General features: G+C 41.5%; 1 protein-coding gene across 1 annotated transcript in view; it reads right to left on the reverse strand.

The window, feature by feature from the left end:
- The window catches only part of LOC148020241 (RPM1-interacting protein 4-like), a 73,955-nt gene that overhangs the window by 27,308 nt on the left and 29,691 nt on the right, over positions 1-16,956 (reverse strand). Inside the window, exons 2-3 of the mRNA XM_087700571.1 lie at positions 3,654-4,166; positions 3,346-3,558 (exon numbers count right to left, since the gene is read on the reverse strand). Coding sequence (XP_087556697.1) covers positions 3,346-3,558; positions 3,654-4,166 — 726 coding nt within the window. The remainder of the gene's footprint in view (positions 1-3,345; positions 3,559-3,653; positions 4,167-16,956) is intronic.

Below are 16,956 nucleotides of genomic sequence, written 5' to 3' on the forward strand. Positions count from 1 at the left end.
GCACGGACTCCGGGAAGCATGCACGCTTTAATCGAAGCTCTGATACCAACTTGAAGGGGGTGTGCACAATAGGAGTGCTATGTGTAAAGCAATAGAGAGTGCAATGAGAGCAAAAACGTGAGTAGGGTGTGTACCAATGTGGTACACACAAAGAATAAAAAAATGTATTTATACTTAGGATACGGTACACTTACACCCATAAGGATGCGTTCACATGCACATGTAAATATATACACAGGAAGCATAACGAAGGGCCTTTACACCCAACAGTCTGAGTCATCAAACACATCGAACCCATGGTACAACATCTCTGAAATAGACCTGCAATCACATTGGGAAATTTGCAATCACGCCTTGCAAGAAGTAATCGTAGATGTCCCATACACTTCCTAGAAGGCCTAGAAGGCCCGAAAACAGCAGCAAGCTCGCATTCTTCACCACAAATCTGCTCCAAACAGCAACCTAGATATGGTCTCCACCTGTAGAATCCTCTGCATCCTCACTTAGGCAATGATACAATGTATGAGCACAATGGAAGGGAAACACGAACGCAAAGAGGAAAAAAGAGAGAGAGATTGCAAAAGAGAAGAGTATGAAGTGATAAATCTGCATTGAATTTGAATAGAAGGCTGAATACAATCGCACATTGATCGATCCCTGCACACAAACTAGGCATCAATGAGGGTACCAGATTAGATTGATGATAACGGCAACATCGGAGACGGAGGAAGGCTGACAATGGAGTGTGCTGGACCTGCAAGAAAAGGATGTGATCAGCCAAATGTGGGAGGAGGCTATAAATAGCCAGCCAATGCTAAAATTGGCCAACCTGATCAAACGGCCAAAAATTTGATGCAATTGGGTAGTAAGAATTGGTGGACCAGCTGCCACAAATCATGAAAACATTGGCACAAATGTTTGAAAGGCCATCCCCAACTTTGGATACAATGGCGGACTGATCAGTCGCTGCATGCAGACCAACGTGTCAATGAGACACCAGATCATGCTAATGACAACAGCAGCACCGTAGGCAGAGGACGGCTGAAGATGGAGTGCTGGACCTGCAAGAAAAGAATGTGATCTGCCAAGTGTGGGATGAGGCTATACATAGCTAGCAAGTTCGAAAACTGGCCGACCTGATCAAGCGGCCCAAAAATTGATGCAGTCAACCAGTAAAGCTGGAGGACCAGCTGCCACAGATCACCAAAATGCTGGCATAAATGTCTAGCAAGCCAGGCCGATAAACAAGTTGTCCAGCCATGAAAAAAGTAGCATGGCTAGAACTAGTGTGAACACACCCTAGACATACTGAAAAAGAAATGCACAAAAAAATAATGGCCTGCAAAAGCCAGAACTCCTATGTCTCCATCTCTCTGATGGAACTCACAACCAAGGGATGACAAACTGACAAAAATACATGCCAAATTCTTGCCTCATCTACCTTAGTCCATGAGTAATTTGTGGGGAATTACACGAGCTATTCATTTTATGCTTCAGACAAAAGATTCCATCCAAGCTGGCATTACTTGGATCTCCTAGGCTCATGTTTATACACGATGTCATAGGAGGTGCTATTGTTTTGGATGTGGAGACTCATATACTTGCCCTACACAGGTCATTGTTTCAGGCCTTATGTGCTGGTTATCACCCTAGACTTCAAGTGCTCATTTTTTCCTTGAAGACAAAGGTCTGCTCCATCACAATACTAGAATTCACACTCCTTGGTGGCACGTGCTTAACAATGATCAGCCAATTTCTCTTCCATGCTCATTCTTGTTAACCCATTTGGTCAATTTTGGAAGCTTGTGCATCGAAAGGGGCTTTGGCATCTGGATGAGGATCAGTTCCAAGCCAATTCTTTCCAGGTTGAGCTGTTGGTTATGTCTAAACTCCTCTGCTATGAAGGCAAACAAGATGATAGTCCTAGAATTAATCAGGTGGCTCGTTTGGGATTAGTCACTATTGATGATGCCACTTTTTTCTTCGCAGTGTGTCCTCATGTCATTCCGCACTATTCATCGCCTTTTTCAAATCCCACATGGAAATTGCAGCTTGTGGGATACGCTTGCTTTACATTTGCACAATCAAGAACCTTTTCCTAGCCATGTTGTTGGTCATCCCTAGCAAGATTGGTGCCTTATAAGCTAGTTACACCTAGAGAGAGCTTCTGTCAACTAGATTTATCATTTGCTTATTAAGAATCATAACTGGCTAACAAATAAGGCTAATTCAGTATGGGATCTCCACCCAAGTTGATCTTGGTGGAAGTTAAGTTATAACATATGGTCGGATTAATAAAAACTCCATTCAAATGTAAGATTTTTCTATGGAGAATGCTGATTCATGGCTTGCCCCTTGTTTTGGCACTTTTCAAGAGTCGAATTTCTAATGGCACCTACTTTTTTTGTAGAAGTGTGGAGACTTTGTGGCACAAACTTATTCCATGTTCATTGGCCAAGAAGATCTGGTATCTTTTGTCTGAGATTTGGATGAAAGTAGTGGGACCTTCTATTTGTCCCTTTGATAGTGTTTTTGGCAAGGCTAAGTTTCCTACTCCCGTGCAGCCTCACATGAAGATTATGTTTCACTTTCTTAGATTCTAGGGATGCTGGCACAATTGGCTCACCCGAAATGCTTTTGTTTTTCATTCTAATTCTGGTGTTCAGCATCATGTGGTAAACTGGAGGGCCTTCTTCATTGGCAGCACAATCTTGTTCATTCTGCAAGCCTTCCCCTTGGAGAGAATTTAGTTCCTTGGCATTCAGCAATTTCCTCAGCACTTCTACCATCTTTCTAGTTCTCTCTGACACTTGTACTCATTTGTTGTGATCAATACAATTACTCTTCAAGAGACAAATACACACACACACACACACACAGAGAGAGCTAGCTATTTTCCAGACTCTCCAAACAAGCCAACAATGACTGTTGGAAGACTAATAAAGAGGTGAAAAACAGACTGTACCTGACCAAATCCTAGTTCACATTCACTTTCTGTTAAACTACAATTTATCAAATTTGCTTTAAAGCTAGACAACCACAGGGTTGAAGTGCCTAAGCACTTTTAGAAATCCCCAGACTCCATATCAAAGCACATAGACATGCTGACTGCCTCTTGATTCCATAGCGCACACAATCGTGCTCAAAGTTTCTCCAAGGGGCACTGAAGTGCACCACTAAACAGGGTTAAGTTTGTCAGGAGATACTCCAACTTTAAGCATCCGAATTTACAAGAAAGTAGAATATGGCCCACTTAACAGAAACAAAACTGCAAAACTGGAAGTTTCTAGCACACACCCAATAGAACCAAGAAACCTTGTGTGCAGTGAGTGTGAGATAAGTTACCCTTTTCTTGTTGGGCACTATAGGGGCGTGACGAGATGGGGTGTACAAATCCTCCTCAGGTTGCAGAGCAGAAACGTTTTGAGCGGAAACTTTTTGTGCAGACTGGGCCTTCTTCTCATCTCTAGCCTTGTTAAACAGAACAGTGAAACCTTCTGCAGATGCAGTATCCCTCGGATCCCAATCACCAAATTTTGGCACAGCAGCTCGTTCCGACTGGATTGTTGAATTCAAACGACAATACTGAATATCATAACAAACAGCACATATCAACTTCAATTCAAGACAGTCTGCAGTTGGCAACTACTCACAGTGACTGTTCTTGAACTCTCTGAGCTTCGTCGAGATCTTGCACTTTCAGGGGCTGGTATACTCCCTCGTGACACTCTTCTCTGTCCAGGTGATATTCCTGCATTTTTCCCACTTCTTTCTGTATAGTGTTCCGAATCAAAGGAATGGTGACTTCCGACTGAACCTGTGTCCTTAGCCACAACCACCGGTGTAGGCCGTCTCAAGCGGCCAGGCTTAATGGTAGGAGGATGGTGAGAGTCTACCTCTGCCAGCTTAGATGCTTGCTGACCTAAGGGAATTTGACCATTAAATCGATCATTTACAGGTAATGATTCCAAGCTGTTCTCAGATACTTTTCTTCCCTTTCCAAGAGTCTCAAGCATATAATGATGGAGAACATCACTATCCTTTTCTTTGGAACCCCCAAGGAGACCACGTTCTTTCTCTTCTCGAGCTTTATCAAAAACGACACTATATGATATGTCACCATTGTGTTCCCAGTCTCCAAACCTTGGAACAGCATTCTGTGGCCACTGCAAGTCAATTAAATCTCAATCATGGACCGGATGTAAACAGTAATGTGTGTGTGCATGACTGCACATGTCAATACTTGTGCCCATCTCTTCATGACTGATGTGTGAAGTAGTTAGCAAATAGTTGTGTTTTCACTATATCTAATGGTATTATTAGGAAGATTCTCTCTCATCACGGGACTGTTTCAATGAACATTTGAAGAGAACTACCCTCAAAATAAGGAAAAAGTGAGAACATATGCTTCAGGGTCTGTGCATGTGTGTGAAGTGTGTGGTTAACTATGTTGAACGCAATAATACCTTGAGACCACCAAGAGGGAACAGAACAAAGAGGACTGTACATCTAGCAGTAAACTCCTCATGTTAAACTTTGGAAACCTATTATCAAAACTTCAGGTGTGCTTTTGCTTGCCACTATGCTTATACCACCCCCAACCCCTTTATTCACTTCTCATTATTTCCAATCTTTCCATTTCCTTAAAAACCAACACTCATGGTTGGAAATCAAGGCAGACCAGACAAATGAATGTGCATGTCCATGTGTGCATGACTGCCTGCCCACATGCAGGCAGGCAGAGCAAGAAGTGTTTTATCTCAAAAGGGCTTTGTCGCCACTTTGCCTCCCAAGGCACTGCAATTAAGCCTACCAAGGTTTGGAGAAAGCCTCTTGGGAATCCAATACAGAACGGTATATGGAGCATACATTGTACATACCAATGGTTGTAGTTCCAAATCCTTTTGTTGCCCTCACAATACCATCATGGTCAACCAAACATGGATTTGGAGAAACATGTCAAGATATCTCAGCCAAAAAGTGGTTCCATGACAATGACGGTTCTCAGCCAGCAAAGCTTAGCATAGTATCAGAACCTCATCCTTGATCACCACAAGATATTCTCTGTGTGACAAGTGTGCTCAAGCCTCAACTGCTGGCCATTCTCACACCCTTGATTCTAGATACGTCAAAGCACAGTTAAAGATGGATTCTAACATTACAGCTGGGAGAGATTTGTTCTACATTTTTAATATCTTTAAGGGGGAGAAAAATTACATACTTGCTCTTGATGATGGCTTGATCATCCTAGCCAGTGGCATCTTTGGTATCATAAATATTTCCCTAGACAATAATAAAAAAGCATGCTCACTTCTTGAAAAGGATTAATCTTCATACTCTCCTTTGTTCCATGTAACTCTTGGTCCTTGAAGTAAGTAGACCTCCGGATTCTGTGAATCTTTTTAACTTCATACTTCATGGTGGGCTTCTGCCCCATTTGGGGTTTTCCACATAATGATGCAAGAAAGGAAGTGTGTGTCATGTATGTACACACATGCTCATGACTTAAATTGGTTTTGCATGTTCATGGTCAACTAGATGTTAGACTTTGAGGTACAGCAAGAAGAAACAATGAGAAGAAAGAGAGAGGAAAAGAAGAAAGAAAGAAAGATATATTAATGTCTACAAAAGGCCAATGTGGCACTATGAGACAAAATCAAAGTACATCTCTGTCCAAGGTCATCTCATCATGAAAGTGAAAGAAGAATGCATCCTAGTATAGTCCAACATCTAAAATCTAAATATCTCAATGTCTAAAGCTGTATGTACAAAATATTCAGCTATAATAGCTCCTCTCTATATTTCAAGGTCAACATATGATCCCAGCTATGATGTGGTCCAAGGCCACTCTACTAATATGTGAAGGGGTGAGTCTCCTATGCCTTGCAATGATGGCTCTAATTTGACTATGGTCTGGACCCCTCAGTCGTCGGCCAGGTGGTTGATGTCACCACGCATGGCAAAGCGCAATGGCCCTATCTAGTGTGATTCCGCAACATGGGGTAGGTCCAATCTGGCAAGATAAATCTTTGTCCGCTGAACTAGTAGTGCATGTGGGGTTTGATCTATGGAAGAAATCTGACAGTGCTCTCTGCCTAGGTTCCTCTGGCCAAGCTAGTCTCCTATCTTGTAGCACTATTGTGCGGTGCCTCTACAGCTCCAAGAGGAAAATCCCTAGACATCCCTAGTCCATGAGACGACAGAGGGATCCAAAGCTCACGGAAGAGGCAATGATATCTTCCTCATATGTCATAGTACACTATATGAAACCAGTCTTCCTTCCATGGATGGGTGGTAATTCCCTGATTACAACTTAGTTACAGCAGTAACATTTATTATAAAACTAAGAAATGAAAATTAACTTACAATCTTGGACAATGGACACCTTGTTGGCCCCAAAATTGGCGCCCCTTTCAATATTTCTTTAACTTAATTGAAGAAGAAATTGATGTACAATGGGATTCTCCCAATCCCTTTCGGTATTCCAACTCCCCTTGCTATCCAAAATGACCAACAAGTCTCCAACCTGATTTGCCCCTTTATTCGGGCAGTCAATTGGCCTTCACTCACTTTAATGGAGATAGAAAATGCCCCAAATTCATTGATTTGCTAGTCCCTCGACACCTAAATTTGACTAAAAAACGGCTTCAGCCATGTTGAAACCAAGTCTTGGAGCTTGCAATTTCTAGCACGCTTCCCGAGGCTACTATTAAATCCTAATTTCTGTTGCAGATTAGGGTTTATAGCAAAGAAATCTGAAATTTCTCAACCTTCGGTGATCTCAATGCTGTAATCTTTGGAGCAAGGCTGTAAAAAGGCTGGGAAATGAGAGAGAATGCTGAGGAGAGAGAAAATTCAGATTTTCTTCACAAAGAATTGAAGAAAATTAGTCATTTACTGATGTTGCCCTATCTCAACAGCTCGTAGATGCAAAGAACTGAAGAAAATCAGTCATTTACTGCTATCGCCCTGTCTCAACAGCCTATAAATGCAGTCACCTACTGCTGATTGGTTTTCTCCCGCCCCTGACTACCTCAAAAGGTCCTCCAATGGCCACAAATCAGACCAGCAACATCTCCTCTCTCTCTCTCTCTCGCAAGCTGAATGCACCAAAATGCCTCTCTCCAGTTTGTAAAGACGTTTATCAGTCTTGCATAGACATTTTTGACAAGTGGCAACCTTCCCAAATGGTTTTTCCAGCATTATCCATAATTAAATATTACTTTTCAGTCTTTAAATACTGAAAATTAATCTAATAATTATTTCAATGCCCAAAAAAATAATATGACAAGCCAATAATAAAATTGTCACTTCTCTACTCTCACCAACTAACACATTTGGCCAAATGAATAACCTACGCCAACAATTGGCACCAGATATCACCAAGTACTTGTGCGGCATAACTTATAGCAACTTTTGCCTTTGACATTGTGTGATTTCCTCTCAGGCTCGTAAATTTACTATAACCCCAATTACACCTCACATGTGCAACATTTACTTAACATGTTATTGTTGGGAATAAAGCGCCACCGTGCCTTTTATATGTGCATGGGTGTGAATACACCCTTAGCACATTTGTACTTTCATATATATCTATCTAAAACCTAAAGAGGTATATACAAAACAAATTGTATCCAAGAACATCATGCATCTCTCTCTTTGACTCTCACTCTCTACTCTTGCTCACGTTTTGCTCTCTACCTGACATTTTCATCACCGGACATTGCATCACCATTGCCCATCACTCACTTCAAACTGGTATCAGCATTGCGGCTAAGATATTCTCGCTTCTCGGAGTCCATGCAGGTCAACTCCTCATTGTTCTTTCACCAATAGACAAGTGACAACTGTGACAGCTCATGCAGTCAGGCGCAGGTCAACAAGCCACGTTTTCAAACAAGTGACAGCTCGTGCAATCAAGCACAGGTCAACAGGCGACGTTTTTCAATCAGGCGACAATTCTAGGTTGCACACAGGTCAAAATCATCATTTCCTGGTCAGACGCAGTCACGTGCAGGTCATGCACTTCAGGCGCATGTCAAAACATCGTTTCCAGGTCGCGAGAAGGTCACGTGAGCAAGCAATGGGTTGGCGGTTGTAAACGAGGCAAATTCATCACGTTTCTTTTGCAAAATTTTTAATTTTCAAAGGTTTCCTGTAAGCAAGCCCTTTGCTCAATGACGAGCATTCGTACATGTAAGCACAGTTCAAAATTTTGGGCAGATTTGTGTCAAAAATAAAGGGATTTGTCCAGATTTGATAGGAGCAATAAACAACAGTGATATTTCTCTCAAAAATTGCAAGAATTTGTGACATTTTGCCTCCAACATTTGGGGCTTTTCATGTACATGCAAGAATTGGACTGAAATTTACCCAATTTCTCGGCATTGATGCACATTGAACCCTGTGCAATTTGGGGCTTTTGCTGTTTGAGCGAAATTTGTGCGTCATTTAGTCATTTTATGTACATGCGCGTTTAATTCCATGCAATTTGGACACCTAGCACTTGGAAAATTTTGGGGGTTTTGCTGAAATTGCTCTGTTTTGGAAAAATTGGCCTATTCTATGCATGTCAGAGACAATGCAGATATATGGTTGATGCTTTGAGCACAAAAATTTTGGGGCTTTTGACTATGCGTGTCAAATTTTGTGCCCGTGGGTGCATGTACAACAGAAATTGCAGCTAAAATTTGAGACTTCTCATATAATGTGATGTATTTGTCCTTGGAACAGCTATAATTAGTTGTGGAGTGCTGTAGCACAAGGTTTAGTGCTTCTGAAAATTTATTTGCAGATCTGAAATTTCTGCTTTTACGTGGTTATTTATTGTTGGTTGGTACTTGTTTGTACCTTGGTCACTTGTGTGACAGTTTGGGCCTGCATTTGCTGAATCTTTTTGTCACATTAGGGCTGAAAATCATGGCTGGGAGCAATGACAGTAGTCATCTCATGCACATTAAGAAGCTTGAAGGAGCACATAACTTTGCAGTCTGGCAAAAACAGTGCTATAATATCATGTTGCAGACGAAGCAAGCAAGGCCGATTAAGACCAAAGGGGTAAAGCCCGCAGATATGGAACATGAAGACTGGGATGAGTTAAATGAGCTTGCACGCTCAACCATCGAGCTATCGATTTCTGATGCCTTGCTGTTTAACATTGAAGATTTGGATTCTGCCTATGCTATTTGGACTCAACTTGAAGAACTATATGCCCAAAAGAGTGATGCGGCCCGCAAGCAAAGTTTACTGGCTGAAAAAGCTAATGGATTTGCGTATGAAAGAGGGTACAGCAATGTCTACTCACTTGAGTGAGTTTAACTCCATTTTCGACCAGCTGCTTGCCTTGAAGTTCATGATTGATGAAGAATTTAAGGCTACGTTCTTGCTTTGCACTCTGCCAGACGTTTTCATCGCCAGACATTGCATCGCCACTATGCATCGCTCACTTCAATTATTAAAAATTAATCCACATGTTAAGTGAGGTTTCAAAAATGCATGTCCTCATGACACTATACATGTGCATAAGTAGTGTTTCTCTATCTCGGGCTATCACATAATTGGCATATCCTAGCTTCCGCTGGAATATCTATCCACCTACCTATCTCTACCATCAACTGATGGGAGGATGTGCCCATCTATCCAATAGCAGCCCGCATACTATGGGAGACCTATATATCCATACGTTGTGGTCAGACAATAAATCCATCCTCAAAGAGGTGCAAGAGGTGGCTCTCGTAAAACTCCATCTTTGGTCCTAGAGGGAGAGGCAGCTAGATCGAAGTCTTCTCTATCTCAACTCTTAGGACATCAACCCTAATGACTACTCACATCAGCTCAAGGGGAGTGTAGGACAATCCAAGTTAAAAGTTAATAAGTTGAAGCTAGTTTATATCCAGCCCATGTAAGTGTGAGAGTGCACAACAAAAGAGAATCATGAACATGAAGAGAAAAGTAGAAGAGAAGAATGATTTACACTGAACAATGAAGGAAAGCTAAATACAATGAGAACTTATCAATCCCTACACACAGCCCAAGGCATCAGTGAGGGCATTGCATCAAGCTGAATAATGATGACAACACCTGTGATGGTGACGGAGACAAAGTGTGTGAAGCCTATAGTGCCTGCACGAGGGAGATGGAAATGACTACAGCCATTTGTCGGAGCACCTACGAGTGATAGAGAGGAATAATTTTCCAAGCCAACCTAACTGCTATAAATAGCAATAAAACTGAAAACTGGCCGAATGCATTACATGCAGTCGCAGATACTTATGTGGCAAATCGAAGGCATGGGTAGCATCCAACAAGGTAGCACAAGTCAACCAAACACTAGAAATGTACCCTAAACTAAGAAGCAAACATAGTCACAGCTCCAGATGTCCCTATAAACTCTAAATAGGACTCACAACCAAGAGATGGCAAACTAACAAAATGAGGCAAGCTAACACCCCTGCAAAGATCCTTGGAATGTCTAAAAACTCAACAATCTCATGTGATGATGCATAGAAGCCTTGGGCAAAGGCTTTGTGAAGAGATCCACCGCATTGTCCATTGTGGGAAAGTAGACCACTACCAACTCAGAATCCACAATTCACTCCCATACATAATGATACCTCTATGTGCTTTGTGCGAGCATGAAACAAGGTTTTCTTTGCCAAAGCTAAGACACTATGGTTATCCATGCACAATTGAATGGGTCCTGTCTATGGAAAGCCAATCTCTACCAACATCTAGCAAAGCCAAACTACCTCCATAGTTATGGAACAAAGGGCATGATACTTAGCCTTTGTAGAATAAAGTGCCACAATAGGCTACTTCTTACTACTCCACGAGATAGCTCCTAATCCAAGGGAGAAAGCATAACCTATAGTAGATCATCTCAAATCCACATCACCTACCCAATCAAAGTCACTCCAGCCAGAAAGAGTGGCCCCTGCTCCATACATTATCCCATAGGATCAAGTCCCTTGTAAATAACGCAAAATGCGCAAAGCGGCTCTCTAGTGAGCCTATGTAGGAGTCTTCATAAAAGATAACAACAATGCCACCACAAAGGAAATGTTTGGCCAAGTGTGAATAAGCCAAATCAATGAACCAACAAGTCACCTATAATGGATAGCATCTAGAAGGGGATCACCAATCGTCAAAAGCTTGGACTTTGGGTCCATGGCACAAGAAATAGGCTAACACTCGGCCATACCAAACTCCGAAAGTGACTCGAAGATGTACATGTGCTGGGATATGAAGATACCTTGTCTCATCTGATAGATCTCCAAGCCAAGGAAGAAGTGTAGGATTCCTAGATCTGTCATGTCGAACTCATGTCGCAAGATCTCCCAAGCCCGATCAACCTACTATGAGCCACTCCCTATCATATTCAAGTCATCCACATACAAGATGACGAGCACACACGTGTCACCCGCAACCTTATAGTAAAGATTGGGGTCATGATCCGATCCTTAAAGCCACTCTGTAAGAAGAATCGATCAATCCTTTGGTACCAAGCTCAAGGACCTTGCTTCATGCCAAAAAGGGCCTTCTAGAACCTATAAACATGGTCCTTCCCCTACATAAGAAAACCAGGACACTGTGAGACATAAATATCCCCCTCTAGGATGCCATTCAAAAAGGCAAATTTTACATCCATCTAGAAGACTTGAAATACTCGAAGATGAAGCAATAGAAGGGAAAGGAGTTGTCAAACAAGGAAGGGAAGTGCAAATAAATAACCTGGAAGAAAGGAAGGGTGGGGGGAGGAGTTGGGGGGGGGCCAAGTTGTGGGGTGGTGGGGATTAGTCAATCACAAAGCAACACCTACAATAAACGAACCATCAAATGGATCCGTTAGAGGCCAAAGCCTCATCAAAGATCTCATCCCCACTCACCTCAATCTTCTTTTCTTCAAGTCATAGAGATGACATCCTTCATGGTCGTGCTACAGCCTATGAAGATAAGCTTCTTCAACTTGGAGTTTAGTTTGCTCACTTCTTGTCCACATGGACAAAAGCATCGCACCTGAAGATGCGAAAATGGAAAATGGAAGGCTTCTTTCCAAAGAAAGCCTCGTAGGGAATCATATCTTGCAACGCGGAGGTAGAAGACCAATTGCGGATGTGAACCACAATAGCCACCACCTAGGAATACTCGTATGCTCCAACATAGATCGGGCTATCTCAAGCATGGGTCGATTGGCACACTCCATACCAATCTCAAATGGTGTGTTCGAATGGGAGTACTCCATCCGAACATTGTTATCCATGTAAACTTACAAAAGAGGTTAGAACAAAACTCATCATTGTGGTTTGCTCGAATGCTCGAACCTTGAAAGACATTTGCATTTTCACAAATACCTTCCAATCACAAAAGTTGAAGTGCACATCACTTTTATACTCCAGAAAATAAAGCCACACATAAGAGCTGAAATCATCAACAATCATCATCAAATACTTGGCCTTTCCAATGGAGGCCATGCCTATGAGAGGCAACTTGTGGATGGGGCTGCCTATGATACTTGCTCCTCAAACAGCTAGGGCATAGAGCGTGAATGGAAGGAAAATTAGAAAGATGCTTCACCATCTTCTTCCGAGAAGCCCACCTGATAGTATCAAAGTTGAGGTTCCCATATCAAGCATGCCCAAGTACTCCTATGTTGCAAGGACATGAAATTTCATTGCTTTGCTTAGCATTTGATTAAAAGTTCATCAAATGTGCAAAGATGACTTGCACGTCTAACCTCTAGCCGCATCCTTAAAGAGTGTGGTCGTCCACAATTGGGCTTGAAGTACTTTTTGTGCTACGGTACTTTGAAACCAGCCTTCCTCCTCAAATAGAGTGGTACTAACCTGATTTAACACTAATTACTAGTATAAAATTCACATTAATTGAAAATGCAAATATTACCGCTTAACCTTGGACATTGAACAGCCTGTTGACCCCAAAAATCGGTGCCCTTTGCAGTATTTCTTTAACTTGTATCGCAAATGGATGGAGTACAACTGAGATTCTTCAATCTCCTCCATTAATCCAAGTGTCTCTTGTTATCATAAATGACAAGCTAGCCTTTAAATCAATTTTCCCCTTGATCTACTAGGGGATTGACCTTCACCCGTACTCCTTGGAAAATAAATTAGCCACAAATTCAATGCTAGCTAGCTAGCCTCTTGAATCCTCCTTCAATGCAAGTTGACTAGCCTCTTAAACTTGGACATTGGACAACCTATTGGCCACAAAACTTAGTGCACCTTGTGGTATTTTTTTAGCTTGTATTGCAAATGGATGAAATACAACTGAGATTCTTCAACCTCCTCCCTTAATTGCAGTCATAAATGACCAACAAGCCTTTAGATCAATTTGCCCTTTGATTTGCTAGGGGACTGACCTTCACTTTTGCTTCTTGGGAAATAAATTAGCCCCAAATTCAATGTTGTCTGGCTAGCCTCTTAAATCCTCTTGAAACACACCGATTTCAGCTCTGAAAATTCAAGTCTAGTGCCTTCAAATCTGGGCACACTTCCCGAGGTGGCTGTTAAACCCTAATTTTTGTTGTAAATTAGGGTTTACAACAAAAATTCACCAAAATACCTCCAATAGCTAGATTGCTATAAAACTTAGAGCAAAGCTAAAAAATGGTTAGAGAAAAAGAGAGAATGCTGCAGAGAGAAAAATTTAGAGATTTGTCAAGAGAATTTAGTAAAATTAAGCAGCTGACCCATTTTTCCAACCCCAAATGGATTCATCAATAGCAAAGGGAGTGTTAGAGGCTGTAATCTTCAAGAGAAAGTGCATCAGCCACGGTCATTAGCTTCTCCTCGTCAAAAATATGCAACCATCTTCACTAAAATGGTCTCCAATGGCTAAGAAATTGTCCCCTAAAAGCAGGTAGCAAATAAATTCTGAGAATTAATTTAATAATTATTTTCATATCCAAAAAAAAAAAACTAACCAGCCAACAATTAAATTGGCTAGGCCAATTTATTACCCAAGTGATCCTAAGCACTCGTTACCTCAAAAGAACTGGAATTAATTAATTAATACCAATTTCCTAGTGTCACCACTAACACTAATGGCTAATTAAATGTTCTAGGGCAAGTTTGACACCCAATACCACCTAGTACTTGTGAGGCATAACTTATTATAACCTTTTGGTACGAAATGATATCTCAGGGTCCTAGGCCCCACACTGTGAAATAATCGATGTGCGCCTCACATATGAAAGTCACATTAGCACATTTCATTAACTTTTAATCAAATGCTAAGCAAAGTAATAAAATTTCACATCCTCATGGCATATTCAATGTTGTGGTACTCGCACCAAATATGATAGCTATATAGTTCATCATTATGCATACATTGCTAAGGTTGTGCAAGATGTAGAATCCACTAGTTTTGAGGATGTAGTGGATGAAGAAGTGGCTACACTTAAGGAAAATGACACATGAAATTTGATGCCTTTACTTGAAGGCAAGAATTGGTTCGAAGGCTTGCTAGCCATTTATCACATCAAGTGGCACTTGGATTAGCAAAGGAAATCAAAGAATCTCTGTTGTATTCCATCCATTTATGATTGAAGATAAAGAAATAAGGGGCACCCAATTTTGGAACCAACAAGTTGTCCATTATCTAAGATTTATGCAATAAAGTGTGTGTTTCAATTTATGTGATTTATTTACTTACTAAATTATTGTTAAATCAAGTTATTACCACCCTCTCCAAGAAGGAAGACTGGTCTCATGGTTTCATTGCCACAATACCATCAAATCCCTTGACTTGATAGACCCGAGACATCTAAAGGTCAAAAGCAAGCTGGAAAATCAAAACATCAAGAAGACCCTAAGGAAAAGAAGTTCAAAATATCAGTTGGATTGGGGCCAGATGTTATTAATGATTAGCCCAATGATGTCACTATTGAGTTATGTATAGCAATGGGTAAAATCAGAGATCAACATGCATTAATCTTCTTTGATAATGGAGCATGAGCCAACTTTATCTCCATGGACATGGCAACTTTTCTAGGCATCAAAGAGAATGGCATGGGATCCATTGGAGAATTTAGTGTGGCATGCAAGGGCCATGCAAAGCCTATCATCATTGGGAAGCTTCGCTTGCACATTTAGAGATATGTGAACAGCAAAGAGTTTTTCATTGCATCACTTGAGGGTTGTGATGTCATGGTATGCCTTGGTGCCATCATCTTTATGCAGTCATTAATTCACATGCTAAAGTGATCACTATTCAGCATAAGGCCAAGGCCCATATTTTGGATGTAAAGTTGAAAGAGAAAGTTGCCCCTATTATATCAACTGTTACCATTTCTAAAGATATGAAAAATCACCTTTCAACATACTTGGCTTTCACTAAGGATAAAGTTGATAATAAAAATGTTGAGAACGTGTCTAAGTTAGGGAAGAGTCTCATTTCATTTCTGAAAATGTATGCTAAATGCTTCTCTGAGTCACATTCGAAGTAGTTACCGGTTGAAAGACCAAAAGATCATGGCATAGATCTTATCCTTGGTTGGAAGTAGCCCTCCCATTAAGCCACCTAAAACCAGTCTTCCTCCTCGAATAGGGTGGTAATAACCTAATTTAACAATAATTACAACAAGTAAACGATTCACATAAACTGAAATACACACTTTACCACTTAAATCTTAGACAATGGACCGCATGTTGGCCCCAAAATTGGCACCCCTTTTAGTATTTCTCTTCTATTGCAAATGGATGGAGTACAACTAAGATTCAGTAGTCTCCTCCGCTAATCCAAGTGCTACTTGCTCTCATTAATGACTAACAAGCCTTCAAACCAATTGGCTGTTGGGAAACCCTTCACCCGCAGTTTGCGTTTTTGTGTTTCTGTGTTTTGTGTTTAGGGTTTGCATTTAGAGTTTATAGCCCCAAAAAGGGGCGCCACCCTAGACTAACTATGCCTATTTATAGGCCACTCTCTCATTCATTCCTCACGGCTGATTCATTCAGTCCGTCACCTCTTCTCTCCAGCCTCTCCACTACCCTCACACCCCTTCAGGAGGACATTGCGGTTCGTGGTTCGTGGTTCGTGGCTATCATCATCATCTTCCTTGTGCTACAGCACCCTTGTTCTCTTGTATCACATTCACTCCATGATTCAGATCTTCATCATTCCATTCATCAAAGTTTCTTCTCTCTTCTCTTCTCTTCTCTTCTCCATGTTTGCCAAGTTCACTCCGTGTTCCTCCTCGCAAACCCTACTATCTCACTGGTACGTCATCTTTTGACATGGTCTTAGAGTTGGATCTGCTCAAACAGCGGCAAAGATTCTTTACTCCGATGAAGGCAAAGACCGATGGCGGGTTCAACATCCACTTTTCTTCTTCTTCCACTGCATCAATATCTCATTTTTGCAGGTTTCAGGTATTTTCAGCTTACTGCCCACACCCCTTTCACGGAGGACATCGCAGTCTCAGTTGTCCCTTGCTGTCATCTACAGTTTGGCGCCTGTTTCCAACCTTCTACCCGTAGTTTGCAGCTGTTTACAGCAAAGCAACTATTGCTGATCACTCTCCATTCATAAAACAATCTCGTTTTTGCAGATTTTAGGTATTTCAGCTTATTGCCCACACCCCGAACGCAGAGGACATCGCGGTCCAAGCTGGCCATTGTTGTCTACACCAGTCTAGAGCTTGTTTCTAGCCTATCACACACTATTCGGAGCTGATTTCAGCATATTGACTGCTGCTGCTGTTTTTTCCTGCGTTTTTAGTCTCTCTCTCTTGCACTCTACGTTTTTAGTATTTCTCTCTCCTCACCTGCGTTTTTAGTCTTTCTCTCTTCTCACTTGCATTTTTCTACTGGTTGTAACCTCTTACTGTTGGTCACATCCTCCCACTAGCAGCTCACTTCCAGCCCTTCCACTGCCCTCCCACCCCTTGAGACGGACATTGCGGTTCGTGGTTCGTGGTGGCTGACCTCTTCCTTCTTC

The sequence above is a fragment of the Lygodium microphyllum genome, chromosome 19 (genome assembly GCF_053477565.2).
Source record: "Lygodium microphyllum isolate KBCC chromosome 19, Lygodium_microphyllum_v1.1.10, whole genome shotgun sequence".
Lineage (NCBI taxonomy): Eukaryota > Viridiplantae > Streptophyta > Polypodiopsida > Schizaeales > Lygodiaceae > Lygodium > Lygodium microphyllum.